The sequence below is a fragment of the Embiotoca jacksoni genome, unplaced genomic scaffold, assembly GCF_022577435.1.
Source record: "Embiotoca jacksoni isolate LCO1_2020_lvr unplaced genomic scaffold, fEmbJac1.0.p SCAF_27, whole genome shotgun sequence".
In the NCBI taxonomy this organism is placed as follows: domain Eukaryota; kingdom Metazoa; phylum Chordata; class Actinopteri; family Embiotocidae; genus Embiotoca; species Embiotoca jacksoni.
Genome location: NW_027185378.1, coordinates 1,343,681 through 1,368,507, shown reverse-complemented (window position 1 = coordinate 1,368,507; position 24,827 = coordinate 1,343,681). Strand labels below are relative to the sequence as shown.

The following is a 24,827-nucleotide window of genomic DNA, read 5'->3' as shown; positions in this document are numbered from 1 at the left end:
TCCCAGCAGCCTCAAATAACAACATAACCTCATTAATCCAAAAATTAGACCTCCATCTTCCATCCTGTGGACACGGTAAGGAGACCAGGTGTCCCTTCACAAACTGAAGGACGAACCTGCAGCCTGCAGAGAACACTGTGAGTTGGGCAGACATTGAAAATGTTAGAAGACCTACTCTGTGTCCCACATGTGGTTTGTTTGTTTGGAACCAACAGCTATTTTCATCAATTACACCTCTAACAAGTAATTTATTTAATAACTGATGTGGTGTGGTGGATTACATTTCAGAAAAATAGCCCATTACTCCCGGATACCTGTAGTTTGATAAACCTGCCAAAACACAAATATTTTGACTTATTAACATAGAAAACTGGAAAAAATTTACATTTCAGAAGCACGAACTTGTGAATTTCTTTTCTTTTTTTTTTTCTTTAAAAAGACACAAATTTTTAATGTTTTAACCATTTCATCAACTAATCATTTCAAAATTAAATAAATCTATAGTAAGGGCCAATCACAAGAAATGTAAAAAAAAAACCACATTTCCCAATAAATCCAACTTTAACTGATTAATTTGAATTAAAAAAAGTCACAAAATGAAACATTAATATTGCATATTTTTTAATATTTACTTTTTTAATTGCATTTTATTTTACAAGGAATGGTGAAACCACTCACGAGTGAAGATCATTTGTCCCTGCATCGTAAACACAGTGACTAGTTACATATTTTTACAGTTTTTCCCCAAAGGTTTTTTTCTTTTAATTCATTAAAGTGCGGCAGTGATGAGACACAACAGAGAGTTCTCAGGAGGATTCGAGTGCATCTCACGTCTAAACCGGGTTCTCTTCATCACGGAACAATCTTCATACCGGTGCAGCAGAGGGAAATAAAAACCTACTTCCTGGTCACGTGATCTGAAAGGCAGCTTCAGCAGCACAGTTGATTGTCACCTTAAAGAAACCTATTTTTACGCTGACGTAGGTTGTAGGTTGTAGGTTGAAAAACAAAATACACATCAACAGACAACATATGGCAACATTGAAATCCCTTTTTAAAACATAATTTGACTCATTTTAACAAGTCAGTCATGATGGATTTATAAACTTCAGACAAACATCAGTCCCTCCAGGAATTCTGAGTTGTTTGTTTTACTGTTCCGATCAAAAATGTTCAATTTTGTGCAAAAATCGCAAATCGAGGAAAAAAGTTTCACTTTTAAAAATGTACTCCACGATAAACAGTCCATGTAATCACTTCCTGTGATGAAGCACACGCTGCTGTCATAACACAAGTGCAATCTGTTACAGCTGAAAGTCTGTAGAAAACAAACTGAACTATGATGAGACCACATTTCCCACAAATCCCGTCACTTCCTGTTGCTCCACTTAGCTAACAGCAGTTTGTTTTGATGGTGAGAGGAGAAGGAGGGCGGAGCCTTACTGGTTGTACAAGAAGTTATATTTGTCGATAAAGTCAGTTTTATTTTGAAATGTTTACTTTATGCCCTAACTTTCTTTCTGGAAAAATTGTGTGAATTTTGCCATAAATATCGCAGATGTCATGATTTCCTGGAGGGACGAAAATGTGAGCCGGATTTTGAATTCTCACGAGACAAAAACATGAACTAGAGAGCTGAATTTCTGAGGAAAGAATTAAACATGGAGACGGTCCCTTTCTGTATCCGACCTTTAACTTTTATGTTTCCAGGAAAATTTCTCATCAACATCTTAAATGCCCCCAAAAATACTTGTTTGATATTTCCTTAATAAAAAGGGAATATAAATGTGCTGGTAGACTACAAAAGCAGTCTGTTCTGTACCGGAGGACACTTCATTACAAGTACAAACACATTCCACACACACACAGGCACACACAGACACACACAATAAGGACATTAAAGGGGGAAACTACATCAGTCTTTGAGGCCTTCCAGTCAGTGAGAGATATTTTCCCTTTAGGCTGAGGTTGGAAACAAATCTTCCACGGCGAGTAAAGGTAACGTTTCTATTGTGTAAGTCTGACTGCTGACTCTGCAGTTATGTAACCTCGTCGCTCCGGTGCGTTTACATTGTTCCCTCTCAGAGACCGTGAAGGTGGGAAGAGGCAGAATATTTCCATGTTGGAAATAAAGCACGGCGGTGATTCGAAGGCAGGAAGAACGCTCGAACAAAAGAAAAAAGGGGACGAGCTCGTCGGCGTTTCAGCACATTTTTCAGACCTTTCCTGGTTTTCAAATGTCATCAGATTTCCTCCCAAAATCGCTCGTGTTGACTCCAGTGTCCTCACGTTAACTCTTTAGCACACACTGCTGAGAGACAATGCTTTATCTCGGACTAACTGGTGCTTTTGAGTGAAATATTTGTGAATTTTACAAGAAATATGATGAAAAAAAGTGGTAAAACGTATCACCGATACTGAAGTCAGAATAATTCTCTGTAGTCCAAATTATATAAAAATTGTACAACTGTTCTACTGAGAGCTTCCTCCACCTATATTAGACATGAAAGTCCCGTAAAGTAACACTGCAAATGGTAGAAACATATTTTACAGCTCTGGAGGGAGCTGAGTGAAGTTGGATACTCTCATTCCCACGGTGACAAATGCTTAAAGCCCTCCGGCTCAGAGATCAGGTGTCTTTTGGTGTCGGTGTCAACACTACCTCATCAAAAGGAGACAGCCAAGAGAGCCCCCGGGGAGGGGGGGGGTGATAAATCACTTTAAGTGACGTCACTTCAGTTGGAGGTTAAACGATTCAAGTTTTAGCCTGTTTAAGCATCTGTAACTGTAACTTCTCATCTCTGCAGCTCAGCGCTACATCAGCTGCAGCACACTGGAATCTCGAAGCAGATCGCCGGCAGTCGGGTCGCATTGTGGGAAATGTAGGCGCCAAGGAATAAAAAAGACGCTCCGTTTCTTCTGCAGTGTAATACATCGATGGAGAATTTGTTTTTAATGCAGGACTATTCATGCTAGTTAAAAGGTGTATGCTAAAGTGTTATCAGGACACACCGAGAGCCACAGATCTGACCGGAGGACGACGTATCTGTAATGATTTACCCGAACAGCCGACCTCTTGCTGTCAGGTCTGGAAGGTCTTACTGAAGAGTGTTGGATTGGGAAGTCGTGCGCACTTGAAGTCCAGACTCCCGTGTGCTCCGTTGTGGCGTCTTTTACCTGACGTTGGCTCGGCCCTGACGCTGCTGAGACGACCTGCCGCTGTGCTCCGTCAGCCACTGCCGGCAGATGTTCTGCATCACCGAGTCCTGCGCTGCCTCGGCGGCCTGCAGGACATCCTGCACCAGCGGGCCGGCCCGGCTCGAGTCCAGCTTCACCGCCAGCAGGTACGCCGGCCGCAGCTTGCTGCACACCAGGTAGGCTCTGATCTGCAGAGGGGGAACGGAGGCGAGACGTTGACGGTGATGACATGCAGCTCAAACAGGTAAACAAACAAGAGGAGGAATGAAAGTCTACCTTGCTCTCCGTGCTCTTCATCTCCAGGATGAGACCTTCCAGCTCTTTGGCCTGCGTCAGATCGGAGACAACAACAGACCTCATCACCAACCAGACAGAGAGTCATCACAGTACACTCGGCGTCTCCTCCTCCACTCACCTCAGCCGGTCCTTTATCTGCGTCGGAGACGTAGGTGAGGATGAGGGCATCGCAGTCGTTTCTGGTGGCCGTTCCCGATTCGCAGACGCACTTCAGAAGCTGCCGCACGGCTCCGTACTGCTTCAGTCGGACGAGACGGTGGCCGGCGCGCACGTAGACAGACTGGGCCTCCAGCTGGAAGTCCTGGAGGAGATCATTGACATCAAATATATTTGTTTTGTCCACTTACATTGCTTCTCATGTTTTTGCCCATCTAACAGAGCATTTTCTTTATTTTCAAAAGTTGACAAAAACTTTCTTTAATAAAGTGTTTGTTTAATAAAATAAAAAATAAAAAAAAAAAACATATTTTCAGTCCTTTGAGGGTCCTCACCTGTATGACTCTGTAAGCGATGCCAAACCCTTCTTCGATGTTTTTCCCTCCGAGCATCACCTAAACAATTTTTTTTTTTTTTTAAATAAAAAAAAATAAAGGACGTATTATTGATTTTATAATAAAACCTTTTTTTTACTCCTTATTTAAACCATGTGACTTTAAGGCTTCAAAATAAATATAAATACGCGTTCCCTCCCACATCTCTTATCATGTTGATAAACTCAATCTGTCTGAGGTGGATTATATTTTCCAAGTTAAAGAATGTAAACTGTTGGGATGATAATAAAGAAGTGGCGCGTCACCTTGCAGGCGACCTCCACCTTCATTGGGCTCCCTCCGAACAGCGTGGGCGGAGCGCTGGCCGACTTGGAGGACGGCTCACTGGTCTGTGGGGCCTTGGAGGACGTCGCAGTCTCACAGCGGTGCAGGAAGCGGGTCACCTCCAGCTGCAGCTCGATGGTGTTCATGTGCCTAAAGGACACAAAGAAAGGACATGTCCATCCTTTTAAACAACAAGCACAAAGATAAAAGGAGCCAGGAATATACTACACTATATTACACATGTACTTAACAACCTAGACACGTCACTGGATGACATCATCTTCCTGAACGAGTTGACCTGTGACCTCCTCCTCCCGCCGCCGCGGCCCTGCTGCTCCTGCAAGTACGTCCTCAGGTGCTCTTTGGCTCGGACCAGCCAGCGCTGCGCAGAGTCAAGTTTCAGCTCAACTTGGTCACATGAGAGACAAACGAACTGTTAAACTGTGAGGGAAACCTAAATACCTGCTGCTCTCCCAGCTGCAGGTAGGAACCGGCTCCGTGTGTGAAGAAGCGGATGCATGTCATGGCAGCGCGCACGTGGTCCTGTCCGGGTGAACAACAGTGATTTAGAAAATGCAAATAAAACCTGTTCTGACCACAAAAACCACCAGGAAGAAGCTCAGGAACATTCATAAAAGGAAATAGAAAACAGGAGTCGTACCATCATGAACTTCTGCAGCTGGTAGAGAGAGTGAAAGTATCTGCGCCGCTGCAGGAACTGGCAGGAGGCGATGAGGTAGCGGCTGCAGGCCTCCAGGCCCGGGTCCAGTTTCTCCAGTATTCCCTGCAGCATGCCGAGACGGCCCCGTTCCAGACTGGGCTGCAGGACGCCCTCCAAGAACACGTCCTCCGGGCAGTCCTGAGCAACGACAGAGTACAAAAACACACACGTCAAAGATTAAAGCTGAAACCAGAGAACATGCGGTTTGTGTCTTCGGTACAAACAGGTCCAAAAATAATGACCTGGAGCTCACAAACCGAAGGATGGACAGAGTTTGACATCCCGTCTGTTTTGAGATCTTGGCAGCAGCAGAGCATCGAACCTCTGTGAATCCGGGTCAGATGATCCCCTGACTCCACACGAGAGCTTTCTATTTTCAGACTTATGAAACTAGCCGATTAAAATTCACTGAATAAATGAACAGCTTTAAATATGTTTCAAACTTCCCAGAAATCTTCCAGGAAGTAATAAATCCACCGCTCTGAGCCTCACCTTATTGAGGACGTATGCCAGGGCGTCGGTCACGCAGTCCCGCCGCATGTAGAAGCTGATGAGCGCCAGGTGAGTGCCGTAGGTGTTCAGGTAGTAGAGACACTCCTGGTGGAGGTTGCTGCTCAGCGTCCTTCCCTCCGGTCGATCCGCCGGACCGAGCTCGCACAGGGCGTCCTCCAGCTCCCGCAGGGACGCCAGGATGTCCTCACCGAGCGACTGCTGCACACAAACGGTCACACAGAAGTTAAAAGGTACACATAAAGAAGTAAATAACGAGTGCATCCGATGAGGCTCTGTGTCCTCCCACCGTGGACAGCTGGACGGTCGTCTCCAGGTGCTGGACCACCTGCTGCAGCAGCAGGGGTCCCAGGTTGAGCTGGTTCCGGTCCGACGGAGCCTTCAGGCAGCGGGAGAACTTCTCCCTCGCTCCCGAGAGGTTTCCCGCCTTCAGAGACGCCATTCCCCACGCCTGCCACACACCGACGGGGTCCAGGCCGCTCTTAGTGGACACCTGGCGGAGCAGCCAATCGGACGATCAGAAGAGCCGAGTTTAAAAACCAAATCTGATGCATAAATAAATATAAATAAATAAACAAACAATCAAACCTCCACAGCTAGCCGGTAGTGTTCGGCCTCCAGCAGCTGGTTTCGGAGACGTGTGACAGCAGACGTCTCCAGGATGTCGTCCAGAGACGGAACATATTTGTAGTTGGCTGTCACCAGAATCTTCAGCACGTCCACTTTACTGATGTAACTGAGGACAAAGACAATAAATAAGAGACTGAAATCTGTGTGTGAATCAAACAGACGGTCAGATAGCTACTTTCATAACAGCTGTAGTGAGTAAAGTTAATGAATCAACTCAATGACAAGATATCAACAAAACAACAATTAAGTAAAAAAATACAGATTAAAGAAAATGCAAGACGAACAATTACATAAACAAAACCGTGTTAAAAATCAAGAAATAAAACTCAAAAAATACAAAAATTAAAGACCTGGAATAAAATAACAAAAAAATTTAAACCAAGACAATAAACATTATTTCAAATTTAAAGCCAGATTAAAGAGACAGATCTTTACTTTCCTTTTAAAACTCAGAGACCGGTGACATCCAGTATCAGGTTTAGATCTATTGCAGGGTTTTATCTACCATTATAAAACTTATAGGTGCAGCACCAAAGCTGTTTTTGACACCACCTAATCCGATTAAATACAAAATAATCATCACTTTTACACAGATATTGTAATAATAATGGTCGGAAATGAAGTGAAGTTGTACACTTTTAATTGAAAAACATAATACTGTCTTGGGGGAGGACTCGTCTCTCCTAAATCTTCCACTAACGTAATGAAAAGTAATCTGGGGAGACCTCGAGAGTCCTATTTGACCACTCTGAGTCATCTGGTGAGTAACAGCCTGCACACTTGCAGTGTCAGTGTTGTTTGGAAATACTGTAAGTAAGTGATATAACTTGCAGTATCTGTGTTTTAGGCAACCAACAGGAAAAGATCTACCTGTGCACCTCTGTAGTAAAGAGGATTTTTTTTTCAGAGGATTTGTTGGCAACCAAACAAACATAAATATGTCACTCAGATTATGAAGACTGTTGTGTGATAATGACCCTTTTTATGGTGCTGCTCTGCGTCAGTGAAATAAAGCTGTAATAACTTTATCATCAGATTACTTTCGCATTAATGTGCCTCTGCTTCATGTGCTGTTATTCTGCCCCTTAGTGGCAACTAAACTGATGCTGATAAACACTTCCTGCAGCAGCTCGTCCACTTCAGAGCTCTTGAAGTTTTTCTTCCTCCACCGTCTATAGTTTTTTGTTTTTGTCTTATTTATTGTTTCTCTCCCAGTTTCTGTGACTCTGTGTGCACACGGCCCTGCAGTCTCAGGCCCTTATATGGACATTGGCAGGAAGGTTATGCTAATTAGGAATGACCTGCACGCGTTTTTAATTTACGAGGACAATTTGATTCATCAGTATATAAATACGGGTGAGAAAAAACAACAACTGTGGTTTAAGAACACGTCATGAATTTGATGCAGAATTCTCTTAAGAACAAATTTAAGAATAAACTTCAGAAGAAATCAGTGAATGAAGCTCAATTATCTTAGAAAATAGTCAATAATTGAACTTTCTTTTCTTCTTCCACATCCAAATATCTCACCATCCCAATACTCGCCCAGTGGCTCTGACGTCACAAACAGCCGTCCACATCACGACAAATGTCTCACCTGTCACACAGGGCGAGGTCCTGGCTGCGGCCCACTTTGACGAACATCAGCTTGGCGCTGAACAGCAGCTGCCTCATGATGTCGGTGAGGAGGCAGGCGTCCACCTCCGGGTTGGTCAGCTTCCAGGACAGAGAGCGGCAGTGTCGGATCAGCTGGTGGCCGCAGGCGGTTTGGTCGCTGTGCAGAGACAAGACGGCCACGCAGAGGTACACGCTGGGAGCCTGAGGGGTTCAGAAAAAGAGTGTCGGCCTCAATACGCTGCAGGTAACTGAAGGTGTTACAAGATGAAAATACAAAACACTCGCCGGTAATTATTTTACGGGAAAACGACGACAAAAGCTCAGAAAAATCAGCTACATACAACAAATACAACATTTTAGCCACATCAAATTCATGGGAAAATACAAGGAAAAAAAACAACACTGGTGTGTAAAGATCTCGACAGGCGTCACACGGGTCCAGATGTGACGCTACGTGTGCGTATCCCGACCTGTTCGTAGTAGAACTCGCTCCGCCGCGTCTGGTTCTCTGCAGGACTCGTGCTGAGATGGAACTGCCGCTGGACGACTTCAGGCAGGTGAAGCATCCCGTCGAGAGCTTCCTGTGTGACCACGGGGCTCCTGGGTACTGCTGACGGAGGAGAGGACCGACGTGTTATGACGTGACGACAGTCAGGATTGTAAGATTCAGTCAAATTTGTGACATCATTTTTATTTACCTTCAGTCGGTTCCAGCTCGTCATCAGAACTGCAAAAGAAAAAACACTGAAATTTCAAATAATTGCAAAAGCTTTTAATGTTTATCTACATCCTTCCTCTCTCAGGTTGACAATCCTTCTTTTTCTTCTTCTCCGATTTGTTCCAGTTTTCAATCATTCAGTATTTTCTGTTTATCTTGTAATAATTTAGGAATTCATATGTTTAATACAATGTTTGGTATGAAAATCAGCCGGATGAAACCAACAGAAACGTTTCCATCTTTTTCGAGAGCGACAAAACGGAGCTCAAGAGGGATGAAGACGAGTGAGTGATTATCTGATTAAAGAATAAATAAACAAGACCTGTGTCCACTTGTTGTTTATTTATCTGCATTCAAAAGTTTAGATAATTTCACTCAGATTTTGTAAATTTAAAAAAAAAAAAAAAAACATCTGAAGCTGCATATTTTTCATTAAAAAACAAAAGATTTTGGCGGTGGACTCTCAAAACTTCCACCACAGACGTGCACCTAAATCTTCCACAAACTCACAAAAAACTCTGCTAATAGTAGAAGGTCGGGTGGGTATTATAGTTGGATTTATTCTGGTGAAAATGTTTAAGACAAGTCATCAAATAAAACCTGCTGCATTACTTCAAATTCTTTCTGCTAGATTTGAACCAATCCAAACCCAATGATATTAAATAATCTGACTGCAGAGGTTCTTACTCTGGGTGAAAGAAGGTGTAACACTGGTCACAGACTCTGACTTCCTCTTCAGGACACCCGTCAACCGTCATCTTCCTCTCGGAACACGCATGACAAACCAGACGGCCGCACCTCCGACAGTGGTGACGCCTGTTGAACTGCAAGAGGAATAAATAAATAAACATGTTTTACGTAAAACCTCATTTCTTTTTAATCTGTGTCATCCCCACTGTTATAACCGCTCACCATAGTGAACCTCTCCCTCTGGCAGACCATGCAGACGTGCTGCTGGGTGTCAGGGACCCAGTCTTTACGGGCCGGCGGTTGATCCGGAGGCTGGAACTCAGCGGGCGAGCGCTGCTTCCTCCCCGACGAGCCGCGATCCTTCTCCCTGTCGGCGCTGTTCGTGGGGGAGGCGTGTGTCAGGGTGCTGCCTGGAAACAAAGTACAGTTAAGTAAGAACATCAATAATAAAGACAAGAAAGAAAAAAAAAGAAAAAATCTGTGATAACCACGTGCAGACGTCTCACTTGAGGAAGGTGTTGGAGATTCGATCCGGCTGGTGGACAGGGAGCTGCTGTCCTGAGCGGGACACTGGATCAGAGCATCCTGCAGGCTGATGATGGAGTCTGGAACAGAAAGAGTTCAAATATGTAAATATAACAGGTCAGAGCGACTAAACCGATGAAGACGGGCGACAAAACCAAGCTCGAGGGGGATGAAGACGGGCGACCGAGCTCGAATGGGTGACCGATTATCATTATCATATTAAAGAATAAATAAATAAGACTAAGAATCAGAGGGTATCCAGTGGCAGTTGAACCATCACTAAAACATTTGTCCAGGTGTCTACACCTGTCCACATCTGTCCTCGTGTCCACAAGTGTGCTGCGTGCCACTGACCTGATCGAGACCTCTCTCGGGGGGCGCAGGAGAAGTCCAGGGCCTTGCAGGCGTAGTCCACCAGGAGCTTGTCGATGTCGTCGCTGCTGAATCCAGCCTCCTGACCCACCAGTAGGCTCCGCAGGGTTCTGACCGCCACATCGGCCCAGTCCACCTTCAGGTTCATCAGCAGCTGCTCCAGCATCAGCAGAGGGTCCGACAGCAGCGGGAAGTAGTCGTGGCGGGCAGCTGGGGGCAGAGTCAGCAGCATCTGGAGAACACGCACACATTTACTCACCCTGAAGATGTGAAGCATGAATATGAATATGAATATGAATATGAATATGAATATGAATAATACTCCTTGATGGTGAAAATAGCATCCGTGTTACACAAGAACTGCTGAAACAGAAGTACTTTAAACAGCAATCAGGTGGAAGCATCATGTTGACCTTTACTGGAAGAATCCAGGTTTGAACTTCACTTTAGGTTTGTCTTTGTGTCAGAACAATACTCTCCACATTTTTTACATATTTTCCTGCAGATTAATTCACTGTTTACCAATATTTTAGGATACAAAAAGTTGCAAAACTGTTTTCCACAAGCCAGAATTTCTAGAAGTGTGTAATGAGTGATGTCACTGAGTTGCAAGAAGGAAACTTTACTGACAACTGAAGGGAAATTACATCAAATGTTGCTGCAATTCTAGAAAACGCAAGTTTGACCATTACATTACATTTCATTTAGCTGACGCTTTTATCCAAAGCGACTTACAATAAGTGCATTTCAACCATGAGGGTACAAAACCCAGAACAACAGGAATCAAGAAAATACAATTTCTTCAAGAAAGCCAAACTACAAAGTGCTATCAGTAAATGCCATTTTAAGCGCTACTAAAGTGCTACCTATAGGTAAAGTCAGAAGAGGTGTGTTTTTAGTTTGCGACAGAAGATGTACAGAGTTTCTGCTGTCCTGATGTCATTGGGGAGCTCATTCCACCATTTAGGAGCCAGGACAGCAAACAGTTGTGATTTTGTAGAGTGTTTAGCTCGCAGTGAGGGAGCGACCAGCCGATTTGTAGCTGCAGAGCAGAGTGAACGGGGTGGGATGTAGGGTTTGACCATGTCCTGGATGTAGACTGGACCCGATCTGTTCGCAGCACCGTACGCAAGTACCAATGTTTTGAAACGGATGCGGGCGGCTACTGGCAACCAGTGAAGGGAGCGGAGGAGCGGAGTAGTGCGAGTGAATTTAGGGAGGTTAAAGACTAGTCGAGCTGCGGCATTCTGGATGAGCTGCAGAGGACGAATGGCGCTAACAGGTAGACCTGCCAGGAGGGAGTTACAATAGTCTAGGCGTGAGATTACCAGAGCCTGGATGAAATAAATCTCTAAAGAAAATATGGTGGATAGAGTACTCCTTAAAAACATCATATAGATTGAAACCGTCTCCACACTCACAGACCTTGGAGCCCAGGTGAAGGGCGTGGATGTGCCGCTGACGTGCCGGAGACACCTGCCTCTGGAAGTGCAGGGTCAGATAGTCAGTCAGGAAGTGACACGTGGCCAATCCAGGGCGGCGGTCCAGAGCACGCTCACAAACATCCAGACCCACCGAGAAATCAGAGAGACCCTCGAGTAACTGAATAGACCAAGAGACGGACGGAGGAAATTAACAAGAGGAGGTGAAACAGCGACGCACGGAGCAAGAATTGATCAAAATCACAGTTAAACTCCTCTGACTTTTCTGGAACACATACAGTACATAAAAGAAAATTGAGTACTTTTGCACAAAAATGATGTCAGTTCTTTTGGTTACTGCTCGATATGTTAAACATCCTGAAATAGATTCAAATCTGAAGTCGGAGAAGTCGGTGCGGACCTGAAACGCCTCGTCCGACTGTCCTTTCTCCAGCAGATGCAGCAGATGTTCGGTCTGCAGCCGCAATCTCAGCTGCTCAGACACAGGATACAGCTCCACCCACTGCTCACACACCGCAAACTCCTGTTAAAAAAATATACATTATATTATTTAGGATACATAAACAGCCATGTAGTCATGAGACCAGGGTGTGGCGTTGATTTTGTAAAAGACATGTGTATGTTTCTTTTAAACTGGTGCTGAACCTACTTTTGCCTCGAGGATCGTTGATAACACAGACTCGGAGTTCATCTTGGACTCGGTCTTCAGCTCCTGCCAGGTTGCCCACGGCAACGGGGGCTGTAAGTTCAACATCTGTGACGAGGGGAAGAAAGCACAGAGACTTTTTCACAAAGGACATGGAGAGTCTGTTATACAAGACTCGGAGAACGTGTTCGGCATGCTGAACTCGAGACGTAAATTCTCTCAGCTGCAACACAAGAACTGAAAACATCCACTGAGCAGCCAGATAAAGATCCTGACATGTAAAATTACACAAGCTTCATGTGATTTCATGGTTCATATCTGCTGCAGTGTGATATAGTAACTGAGCTCAGTGTTACCCTGCAGTAGATGTCCAGCTCTTTCTTTTTCAGCTCCAGCTCAATTTTCAGCGTTGCCTCCGTGCCGACGTCGTTCAAGCAGAACTCCAGCAGCTCCAGGCACGAAGAGAGAGGCCACCGCTCCAGAGCCTGGAGGCCGACACGGGCTCGCAGGTCGGAGTCCTGCACCCGGAACAGCTGACCGATACCTGCGTCTCCGTCTGAAAAACAACGGACGTCTCACTTACAGTTCAAACACCTGAGATGGTGAGGTGATGTCACTAATCACGCAAAACAGAGATGAAAAGAAATTCAAAGAAACTATTTGACTAAACTATTAAGAAATCTGTTTAATATGCAGCTTCTTTCAAAGTGACATCTTAAAATGTTTCATTTTGTCTGACAAACAGTTGGAAACTCAAAAATGTTCTCTTTGCAAAGATATTCAACAAAGAAAAGCAGCAAATTCTCATATTTGAGAAGCTGAAACTTGCAAATATTTTTGTATTTTTTTCTTCCTAAATTACTACGAGTCTACAGAGGAGAGAGGAAATCCGCTCGAACCAGGCCACCCCCACACTCAAGAAGGATTAATGTCAAACAAGCACAAACCAACATGCTGAAAAAAAAAGCATTTTTCGCTGGGAGCTGTGAACAAACTGCTGAACCCAGAATTCTCTACACTCTGTGCCCTCAGGGAAAAACACAAATGACTATAGTGCTGCTGTAACTGTGCAACAATATTGACAATGTTATCTCTAGATTTCTATGTAAAAACATGCATTTAAAAAAAAAATTATAATTATATATTTGACCTGGTATTTTATTCTATTTTATAAATGCTGAGACGACTGTTTTGTTGTGTTTATATAAGCAATAACAATAAAGTATCTTTCCATGTTTGTACAAAAGGTCATATCAGTATTTCTTAGAAGCCTCTACATGATAACAAAAAAAAAAAAAAAAAAAAGAAGTCATTACATAACAACTTTAATGAGAGTAGTTATTACTCACCTTCTAAAGCAGCACAGGCCAGGAGACGGTCTCTTAGCTCCCCCTCCTGGCTGCAGCCCTGTCCGTACAGCTCCAGCAGCCCGAGGGCTCGGTTCAGATCTCTGGTAGAGAGAGCCTTCTGGAAGGCCTCGGCGGCTGCAGCCTGAGCGGCTTCCTCCTGAGGTCCGCACAGCATCAGACTAATGAGAGGTTTCCCACAGACAGTGGAGCTCTCCCTGCTGTCGCTCAGCGGGGCGCCCAGCACCGGCTCAGCCATGGTGTGCAGGTACGCCCGCAGGATGGGGAACTCCTTCAGGAGGTTGTCCACCTCTCTGGAGATCTGCTCTCCGTCGAGGACGACTTCTTTACGGCCGCTGCGGAAATATCCCGACCAACCAGAGGGCTGCGTCCGGGCAGCTTCTCCTCTACAGGCGCTCAGACACGCCAGCGTGGCCAGCAGAGGGGAGCGGGACTTCAGGAAGGCCAGGGCGGAGGGGGTGAGGAGGAAAGAAGAAGAGGAAGAGGAGGAGGAGGAGGAGGAGGAGGAAGAGGACTGAGAGGGGGGAGACGTGGACAGGTTGGTGGGGGTGGTGGAGCGGTCGTCCACTGAGGACTCGGACTCGGAGCTCACATCCGACTGAGAGTCTGCGATTCCCAGAGAGGTCATGTGATCCGAAGCGAACTGCTGGAGCAGGTTGGACAAGGCGGTGACACCGAACGCTCCTTCGTCTCTCCTGTCCTGACCGGAGTCTTTGTCGTCGCCGGGACAGGAGACCCACACGGGAAGAGCCTCGCAGCACCGCTGGACGATCACCTGCTGGACGCTGAGACGGAGACCTTCCTGCTGCAGCAGAGACAGCACTCTGGACACGAAACAGGACATGAGACACACAGTTTTATACTTTCTTTAAACAAAGTATTAAAACTGAAACTTTCTGAATTTCCCCAGCAACAAATACTCATCTCATTCCTGTCATAAACTAAACAAACACATCGATCAGAAACTTATTTCTTCTTTTACTGTCGACCCAATCAGCATTTCTGAGAATTCTAAAGTGTCTCTTACAATTTTAAACCATTTTTATGAATTATAATAAATATTTTCGATTTTAATTTCAGTTAATATAAAGTATATCGGTCAGATTTGACTCCGGTTTTCCATCATCCCTGTTAGAGGAGATTAAAATGAGCTGCTTTTCACTGGAACAAAACAACCTTTTGAATTTGAATAGTGGATTCTCTCATGAACAGAGTAGTTCCACCAACCACAGGCGTGTTGTGTGAATACTTGTTGGCACTGATGTGGCGTCGGCGTACCTGTCGGGAGACACCTGTCGGTCGAACAGCAGGTGGGTGAGGAGCTGAAACGGAGCCTGAAGCAGAACCAGCAGAGGATTCCCGAGCTTCACTTCACCGCTTTGATCTGAGAGAAACAACGAGGGAGAAATCAGAAGAAAAACAAGGATGAGGAAGACAAAAGAAACTCCAGAGACACCTGGAAGAGCCTAAGATGAAAGGACTGAATGAATCTACAAACTGAAGCCTTTCGTTTCCAACCGAGTAAACAAATCCGTTTACCTTCTGAACTCAGGCTGCGCACCAACACGGATGCCAGCGTGTTGACGTAGTCGAGGAAACTTCGCACGTAATCCGGCCGGCTGACATCTCCGTCGGGCTCGAAGGGGCAGAGCTCGTCCAGGGAGCGCAGGAGCTGCTTCATGCTGGAGCGGACGGGATGAATGTCGAGCTCCGCCTGCTTCAGGCTGGCCTGATCGACCAGCAGAGACAGGAGAGAGCTGCCCGCACTGCCCTCTGATAGGAGACAGAATATTGAAAACACTCTTTAACATACCAGAAAAAAAAGAGTGTCATGATGACTAAAGTTACTGTGTACAAATATGACATGCAGCGTCAAACTCTCTGACTTTCACTGATAAAAAGTTGAATTTAATGAGCATTTTTACATTATTTTATTTCCAGTCTTATCTCCTCGTTCACAGCGTTTTCAGGCATTTTTTTTTTAAGGTATTTTAAACAACAAACTGATTTAAATATTTCTTGTTAAATGGACCAAAATGCCTGAATGTCCTAAAGCTCCTCCTCCATTGGGCTGCAGCAGAGCAGTGATGTTACTGTTGGCATGGTAACGAAGGTTAACCTTCATTAGCAGCTGCAGGAAAAAGCTCATGTTGCCTGAAGTGATTGTTGATGAGCTGAAGGAGATAAAACTACTTGGGAAACAAGTTCAGTCACAGCAAATAGAAAAATACTGCAGGGAGAATATTACAGATCAAATTTAAAATAAACTCCAGGATGTTCCAGGAAAAAAAGATCCAATCCTCTGATTTTAATGTCTGGAGGAGACTTTTATAACTCCAGGACCAACTTATTTAGTGAAAATTATCCTTTTAATTCTACTAAAATTGTCATATACTGCAGAGTTTTGAACACGATGGACTTTTAGCTCTAGGTTTACATACATTATCAGTATTTTTCTTTGTTTTGACACTTTCTGACATCTCTAACGCGTTGCATGTTAACCGTGCCGACCTGTGCCGTCCGTCGCCGTGCTCAGGTTGTGCAGTGTGTTCTCCAGACGCTGAGTCAGACTGAGCCGGGCGGAGATGCTCTCCTCGCTCAGAGTCGGGTAGCAGCAGAGCAGAACTTCCTGGATGCAGCAACCAAACGGGCTGGAAAACACCTGGTCGTCCCCGACAGCTTCTACGGAGAAGAGAGGATCCGGGACAAAGTAAACTTTCTCTACATTTTTTAGGATGAGTCACTGGCCAGCAGGTTTGAATTATAAAAAAAAGAAAAGAACATTTTGAATCAAACTTTGACGCTTCAGACTGAATATTTAAATGTAAAAAGTCTAGTTTTTATTCCCCAGATGAAAATGTTTGAGTGTTTGCGTTCACCTGTTTTGACGGAGCCTTTATGAGTCGCTGAATGATTCAGGATCTTATTGATCTGCTGTAAAACCATCGGAAACCCACAGATCCCCTCAGCATGAGGCACTTTAGGGTCGACTCCTACTCCTGGATAAACATAGAGGGATTGAAGATGATAAAAAATGTTTTTTTTAAAAACAGCACATATCACAAACAGTCGTATTTGGTCGTTTCCTTTATCTCAAAATAAATCCGTTTTTTTAGTCCCTTAAATCCAGGCTTCGTACCTCTCGCCTCCAGGCTGCTGCTGAGTCGGCGCTCCGCCGTGTCCAGCAGCTGCCGGGACGTCTTCCAGAGCTGACAGTGGCAGCAGGCCAGGTCGAAGGCGGCCATGGCTGCCGGGCTGAGCTCCTCCAGCAGCGTGGCGAGGAGGCCGGAGGAGTCGGCGGCGGCACAGTAGCGGCTCAGCCAGTAGCCCTCCTCCAGGGAGGGCAGCGGGTGGGCGGCAGTGCTGAGGAGACGGTCGGCGATGTCGGAGATGGAGTAGAAGGCCACTCCTGCAGGGAAACACACACATGTGGTTATTTTTTTTTTTAATCCATAAAAGCCTTTCAAATGTAAAAATAAATAGTTTATCATAAATACAAGAATAAAATGATCTTAAACTGTGGGCACACAAACTTTAGCAACAGATTAAAGCAGTAAAGAACAAGTGAGCTGTAACAGGAGAAATCCCTGATAAAAAAACCTGAACTCTGAATTTATGGACATATTTTGTTCATATTTTCTTTAAATAACTAGAACATTTTAACATTTAGTGCTCAGTGATATGGCCAAATTCAAACATCATTTTTGATATGATATTTTAGGGATGACTACTGATACTTTAAAAATATATTTACATCATGAGATTTTTGATAAATAATCATCAGTAATGTGGATTTAATGACAAAGTGGGTAAATATTAGAACAGTTTGGTAAATTGAGAAAATGAAAATGATGTCATATCAACATATTACGACATTAAAAAAAAAAAAAAAAAAAAAAAATCGACAAAATGAAGTGTCATATTGCGATACGATAAAATATCGATATATTTCCAGCTCAGGCACCTTTATTTTTGGTTAAACTTTTCTGCTGTTAAAACATAGTAAACTGCAGTTTTTAGAGGGAAGGAGGACAATCACTGTTGATGCATCACTTTGAACAAATGTAAAACAAATAGGAGGAAAATTGAAGGAAGGAAACATACTGAGATATTTAACATCTCTTCCACTGCAGCCTGAAGCAGCTTCATGTTTTTTCTCCGAGTATTTTTTTAAAATAAATTCTGCTATAAATACAATAAAACCACATTAAACGTGTGACGCAACGTGGAACGGAGATCACACTGAAAAGGCCAGAGTTAAAACAAATTTAAACAGGTGGGTTAATACGCAACTAAACCCGAGAGCAACAGGAGGCAGAACAAAGGAAGAACCTGTCGAACCTGCAGCAGCAGCACTCCCGATGGCCTGCAGCGTGGAGCGTCCGCTGCTGCCCAACCGACTCCTCCCAGACCCCACTGCCGCTGGAGCCGCCGACCCCAGGCCCTCTGAGGAGGAGGACGAAGACATGGGCTGACTCTCCATCTTCTGCTCCACCCGGCCCAGCTCCACCAGGACCTCTCTGTAGCGCTCCATGAAGACCAGCTCGCCAGAGGAGGCGGACGCCTCCAGGTCGAACACCACCGACACCTGACGGGCCTCCATGAAGTTCCCCCGGCGGATGCAGGACATCAGCAGGGACTCCGGAGGGGACAGCATGGCGGGGACCAGCCAGCTGTGGGGCCCTCCACACGGGCAGAACTCAAGCTCTGCACTGCCTGCTGCTGGGCCTCCTCCACCGTCTGACAAATGATCAATAAATATCAACACAAATAATTCATGATTTATAAAATATGTTGAATTCTCCTGAAAGAAAAAAGCCCGGCATGGAGCCAAAAAATAAATAAATCAACATATTTTCTAGAGGAAGATAAGAGCACAAAAAAAAAAAAAGGCTCAACATCGGCAGCCTCGGGGGAATGTTTGGCCTCTTGTTTCACTCAGTAATTCTGACACTAAGAATTTCTTGTTTCTCTCTTTTCAGACAGACATATTTGTGGCCACACACGAGCTGCATGCCCTGCAGGAACAGAGCGGGAACTGAAGGCTTCTCTGTGTGCAGCCACGAAGCTTTAGGGGACATCTGTAAATCATAGTTACAGAAAATAACCACACAATCCCAAAAATCCAACGTTTGAGAAACACCGAATATACAAGGGTGGAACAAAAAGTTCAGAGACTGCTTCTGTTGCACGTGAACGCAGCAAGAGGAAGCGACAACCTTCATGAGGAAGTATTGAAAGTTGCGTCTCTCGATCATCATCAGCACCCGAGTTTCACACGTTTCTGACCTGAAGCGCTTGTGCTAACTTCTCCGTTCTGTTTCTCCACGGACGTTTGTCTCCCTGGTTTCCGCCTCCTCCTCAGGCTCGAGCTCCTGCTGCCTCCCAGGGACGTGACCGCACAGCTGGCTGCCAACATCTGGAAGGGACTCTCTGAACCTGCAGGTCAAATTGAAAAGTATTTAGTTTTCGTGCACAGAGATGAATCCAGAAATCTGCAGAACCCCTCTGAGCTCGTCACCTGCGCTGCCCTGGTTGCTGGTGATGATCTGCAGCCTCCACTGAGCCTCCGCCGTGCGCTTGGACAGCCTCTGCAGGCGCGTCCCAAACGTGTCGGCGGTCACCGAGCAGCCCAGGCTGGCCACGGCCTCAGCCTCTCCATGCAGCGCCCGCCCCGCCTCCTGCCCGTCCTGCTGACCCACCACACACATGCCCTCCAGCCCCTCCTTCAGCAGCTTCAGGAAACCCTCCATGCCCGCCACGTCCACCAGAAACCCCCTGCAGCCCCGGATGAAGTGACCCAGGTCCAGGTGACTGTGGTGGAGCGCCGCTGAACCTGAACGCAGCTTTTCCGCCTCCTCCGTCTGACCTCTGGGTTCTGCTTCTACAGGTCCGGTTCTGCCGTTTGGTTTTGACTGACAGTCGCTCCCCGTGTTCAGATTTGAGAGAACTTGCTGGGAGAAGTCAGCCGTAGACAGGAAGAGGAGGGAGAAGATGTTTTCCAGCAGCTCCAGGCGGAACATGGCGGGGACGGTCTCCAGGTAGAGCTGACACTCCGACAGGTAGTGATGGAATGCCAGATGGCAACCTGGGAAACAGGAAGTCAGAATATCATTCAGAACGACATAAAAAGACAAAAAGGTCGGTAAAGAGGGATGAACTTGTTGGCTTTACAACAATCAGAAGATTCTTGTTGTAGTATTAAAACAGTATTACAGAAGTAGAGGGAGTTTAAAAGATAAGAAACTGTGGAAATGTCATTAAAACTTCAAAATAAAAGCTCTCAGCTATCAAAAAAAGATTTTAAATGAATCCGAACAACACAATCTGGCTTTTTCAAGATATTTTACTTCTTTTTTAAGTCATGATATTACTGTCTAATTTTTTGCGAATGACCTAAAATTAGCAGAAAGGAAGCTTTTCTCTCATCCGTCATCCACCCAGAACTTCCCACTTTCATACCTTGTGAGGAAGTCGAGCTTCTGTTTTTGTCCGTTTCTGCCTCTGAGGGCTGCTGCTGCTGCTGCTGCTGCTGCTGCTGCGGCTGCGTGGACTCGCACTCGCTGCAGTTTGAGTATCTATGTGCGTTCACACAGAGAGCGTAGACGGCATACTTCATGGCACAGAAGCCCTGGAAAAGAACGACGTTCCTCTGCACGCCGGGGTTCAGAGAACTGACCGACTCAGCGTCATCTGCAGGAAGTCAAATAAAAGAACCACCGGCACTATCAGAGTCATTGTTCTTTCAGCAATATAAAAAGGACTAAAATAAGAAGACAGTGGATGATGTGAACCTGTTTCTGGTAAATTTGGCAGTTGCTGCAGGAGGTCTAATATCCTGCGCTCTTCAAACTGAGGCAGCGGAGTCAGAGAGTGGAGGATGTAGAGAGCTGAGTGATTGTCCAGAGTGTGAAGCTGAGCCAGCAGAGCCTCCGTGGAGATCCCTCTGCACACAGAGACACAAGAGGGACAAATTACAACTAAAAGATGATTAAGCTGGAATTAAACCACAGTTAAATATTAAATATATATATAAAAAAAAAAGAAAACGAAAAGCTTACAGGTTGTTGTTTTTACACCACTTAAGTATTCCCAGCTGAGATGACAGAAGATCAGCGAACTCCTGCAGGACCGAGTCGTTGGCTGCAGCCTGGAGAGACGGAGGAAGAGCAGGTCAGCAACAAAGGTCAAAGATCAGGTCTCTTGGTGCTGATTAGACCTCTGAACACTCAACTCTGTTCATTCTGAAACATATTAGGAAGGTTTTTACAAGAAACAAAGAGGCTTGGATTTTAACTCTGCTTCAGTACATGCAGATGTATGTATTCCTTCGCCGCTCGCATGCAGCTCAGTGATATGGAAAGCTGTTCGTTCCTTAGGTTTGCAACATATGAAACCCCGACTGTCTGAATACGTATTAATGCTTATTTCACTCCTGAAATGTTTTCTTGCAGTTTTAAAACAAAAAAACAAAAAACACCACATGGACGCTATTTCGGTTCTGACCTGCTCCTTGTGCAGCACGGTGAGCAGCGTCTGAGCCGAGCTCAGGCTGCAGCACTGCGTCCACCCGAGCAGCAGCAGCAGACGAGACAGCGGCTGGAACTCCACCTGCAGGATGTCCTTCAGCAGAGTGAACTCCTCCTGTTTGATCAGGTCCAGTGATGTCACCTGCAGGAAGCAGCCCGTCCCGTTACATCACTTCCTGACCATCAGCATCCAGCACCGAATCATAAAAACAAAAGATGCTGAAAGGAGACTGTCCTCTCTGTTACCATGGTTACTCACCAGGACCTGCTCCAGGAAGTGCTTCCCACTGCTAAGGCACTCGAAGTAGATGGTCCTCCAGACAGAAGGACGATCTTTGTGGCAACATAAACTGAGGACGAGCTTCTCTGCTTCAGGAAGGTCGGCTGAGGAGGAGACGTAAAAACAAACGGACAAGATGGATACAAGATGCGTTTTACAGATAATTAACACCTGTCATCCTGACAGGTTTTTCTAAATGTTCTCGTCTCTTCTTATATTCATTGACATCAGACACACTAACAGCACATGAGCAGCAGACGGACAGAAATAGGAAGAATGATTCTTTAGAGATGAGATGGAGGTCAATGGAGTTTAACAGGGAGGATTACCAGCACTGTGCTGTAAAACTTATATTTTGAACTTTTTAGCTGCACAAAATTAACAGATCATCCACATTGCTGTTTGGATTTTGACACCGTAAACAGATGTAAACCCTTCTCAGTGGACCCGACTACCTTGTGTGTGCGGTGAGCTCCTCAGCAGTTGATCTCTCTGCAGCCTCAGAGCGGTGCGGCAGTAGGCGGAGACGAGCGCGTGGCCCCGCGGGCGGAGCAGGCAGCCGAGGACCCGCTCCTCCCTGAGAGGTCCGTCTCTGGCCGCCCACAGAGCTTCACACAGCGCCTCCAGTTGGCCACCACCGCCGCCGCCTCCATCTCCTCCTCCTCCTCCTCTCCGAGAGCTCCACGGCATCACAGCCAGCACGGCATAGATCTCATCCACCCACTCGTCCACCTCCTCCGGCTTCCCCAGCTTCTTCAGCAGGTGTTGGATGAAGCTGTGCTGAAGAGGGAGGTCCTCGGAGCAGGACTCATCCTGGAGGAGGAAATCAAGGAAGTAGTGTTTCTAAAGTGAAATGAAATTTAAATACGCCACAGTCACACAATTTGTTGAGAAAAGATGAACCTTTTAGAAACACCAAAGGTCTTCAATATTTACAGATGTTATGGCATATGAAATTAACATAAGATATGATCTGATTTAAACATAAATGTATACTTAATTTTGAAGTTTTGTAAATCAATTTATTAGCTATACAAAAAGAAGAGATATAAGAGGGTGGATAAAAAAGTTCAGAGACTGGTCGAGCAGGAGGACGTTATAACTTTCGGGAGTTTGTTTATTCAAGTTTTCAACGCACTGTGAGTGGCATGTTCTCATAACTGTTGCCATGACGCCACAACTCAGGTGCTATTTTAAGTGATGAAACTTACTCGTGAAGGTCATAGCTTCTTCCTGCTCCGTGCACGTCACAGTGCGACTGTTTGTCGCATGCAATCTGTGAACTTTTTGATCCAGCTTCATGTAGCTAAATTACATAAGTACATATTTGTAAAATACCTCTAAAAAATGTGCTAAAGTCTGAGCGAGTCTCGGCTTCTTCTTCTCCAACAGGGTTCTCAGGCAGGACTCTGCAGCAGCTGCTGCTGTTCTTGAACTTTCTGATGTCTTTCGCTCCGACTGTGAGTCCATGAAAGTCTGCTGCAACTCCTGTTGAAAGATCATTTACAGATGAATATGCAATAACAAAGTAAAGTTATCAGATGTAGTCTCAACTCCATTAACCTTGAGGAGAGTGTCTGGTATTCCCTCGGAGCCCAGTTCCTCCAGGAGGAGCAGAAACTCCAGCTCTCTTCTGACGTGTGGAGGAACCTGAAGTGAAGGGCAGAACGAGTAAATGGGTGGTTTTTAAACAGCTTTTCACCTTATTAAACAGCACAATACAGTCCACTGTTTGACTGATTTAAATAATGTTGCATAAAGATATTTTTTTTCATGTTTTCATCCATCGAAAAGAGAGACATTTTCCAGAATCACCTGCTCTTTTGTCCATTTCTCCAACACCTGCAGCCAAAACCAGGCCAGTCTGTGTGGACTGCCGACAGACTCCCATCTGTAAAACAATTCATTAAAGTCACAGAGGAAAAATAAACTGATATTCTTATGATAATTGATATCAGACTCACGCTAAACTGTACGGATGGCAGACAATCGCTTTGATTATGTTGTGCACGTTCTCTGAAAGTCCTCCCGCTGAGTTCACCAGCTGTGGCACGCAAGCGCTCGCCAGCTGCCACTCGCCGTGCTGCAGGCACCTCTTGAAATACTCGAACAGGTCCTGAAGGGAGGTCTCGGCTTCACGGCCGAAAGGATGCATGGTCGCTCTCACCGTGACGCTCCTCAGCTGAGCGGTCACGCGTGAACCGGCATCTTCACCACCGCGTAGCCGAGGAGCACGCGGGAGCATTCCTCACCTGAAACAAAACGTTTACAGCTACAATGACGTGCATTTGTATCTTTTATTCTACAACTGAAAACACAAGAAATAATAATTACTTAACAGAATTATTTTTGGCACAATTAATGATGGGAAAATAACGAACTCATCATACTTGTCAAATGTTGGTCTATCTGTTGCACAACATGGTTCTATAGTCTTAGTTACAACGTCTCTGTACCTTTATCTTGTGACCTACGACCTCACTCAGTAGTATCTACAAAATCAGATATACAGAGGGAATGGGGGTCAACTGTTTGTCACACTGTATATAAGCTGAACTACAGAGGAGAGACTTTGAGCAATGCTGGACACCTTTCTTTGAGTGTACATGTATTTGCTCCTTCTTGCAAGAATAAATGTCCGATGTGTTTGATTTTGAATCCAGCCTCTGAGTAATTTTTCTAACAATTAGGTAGTAAATAGTTTTTGATTTTATACATGATTTGTGATATTTAAAAAAAACTTGAATAAAGAAAAAGTGCTCATTCTTCCACACAGTGAGTTATGTATAGCAGTATACAGTCAATTCATGCGATAAAGTGTATAATAAGGCTGGATTTGAGACTTTTATTCAGTATTGCAATCGATTATTTAGCATATTTTGATTCATTGTTTGCATTTTCTTCCAGGAAATTGATTTGTACGGACTATTTTAATGTAAATATCACTTATTACATGTTTGCTTTGTAAATCTGTTTCCCTTCACGCCCTTTTATCCACGGTTTATTCTTTACTGACATGAGAAGCACAATCCGCACCACCCATGCGAAACATTACGCATTTTAACGTCATCTGTGCCTTTAAATGTCTGTGCAAACAAACCCCGATGTTTGGGAAAGACAGTGGCTGTCTGTGGTGCTGCTGTGTGCGAGTCCGAAACGTTACAGATCATTAATTACGCTTTTAAAACGCCTTTGTTTATAGTTTACATCCTCGTCTCTGGTTAGAATTGACAGCTATCTCTTCTGGTTAGCAATAGCTAACATGTTTCTGACAGGCTGCGGCTAAAACAAGTTAGCTAACTTCCGTAACAGCGAGCAAACGCACGTTCTCACACGCACAAAAAGCGTTTAGAGGTTTGTTAGTATAAAATAAAGTCACTTACTCATTTCTTTGTGCTGTTTGCCCCCCAAAACTGGGGATCAATTTCGCTCCGGCCACGGTTCTCTTGCAACCTGTTATGTTAGGTGTG

At 45.0% G+C, this 24,827-nt stretch overlaps 1 protein-coding gene across 7 annotated transcripts; it reads right to left on the bottom strand.

The window, feature by feature from the left end:
* Positions 1-604: 604 nt before the first annotated feature.
* zfyve26 (zinc finger, FYVE domain containing 26) lies at positions 605-24,827 on the bottom strand. 7 transcript variants are annotated; one of them, XM_069160676.1, is made up of 42 exons: positions 24,741-24,827; positions 23,322-23,609; positions 23,173-23,248; positions 22,921-23,007; positions 22,696-22,845; positions 21,813-22,200; positions 21,337-21,461; positions 21,055-21,219; positions 20,610-20,698; positions 20,343-20,494; positions 20,011-20,241; positions 19,070-19,636; positions 18,838-18,987; positions 17,890-18,288; positions 16,688-16,957; positions 16,428-16,547; positions 16,060-16,230; positions 15,088-15,321; positions 14,827-14,932; positions 13,531-14,372; positions 12,538-12,737; positions 12,185-12,289; positions 11,936-12,058; positions 11,519-11,695; positions 10,076-10,325; positions 9,703-9,801; positions 9,419-9,606; positions 9,194-9,330; positions 8,487-8,515; positions 8,259-8,398; positions 7,769-7,989; positions 6,130-6,277; positions 5,831-6,034; positions 5,524-5,742; positions 4,972-5,169; positions 4,773-4,853; positions 4,565-4,692; positions 4,292-4,460; positions 3,987-4,046; positions 3,614-3,796; positions 3,475-3,525; positions 605-3,386 (listed from the first exon to the last, which is right to left on the bottom strand). In XM_069160676.1, exons 2-42 carry the CDS (start codon positions 23,600-23,602, stop codon positions 3,174-3,176), a joined length of 7,926 nt encoding a protein of 2,641 aa, XP_069016777.1. In that variant the 5' UTR covers positions 23,603-23,609; positions 24,741-24,827; the 3' UTR covers positions 605-3,173. The 7 variants fall into 7 exon arrangements, with proteins under 7 accessions (XP_069016777.1, XP_069016779.1, XP_069016781.1 ...); XM_069160678.1 differs by having other exon boundaries at positions 5,524-5,739; XM_069160680.1 differs by having other exon boundaries at positions 8,259-8,395.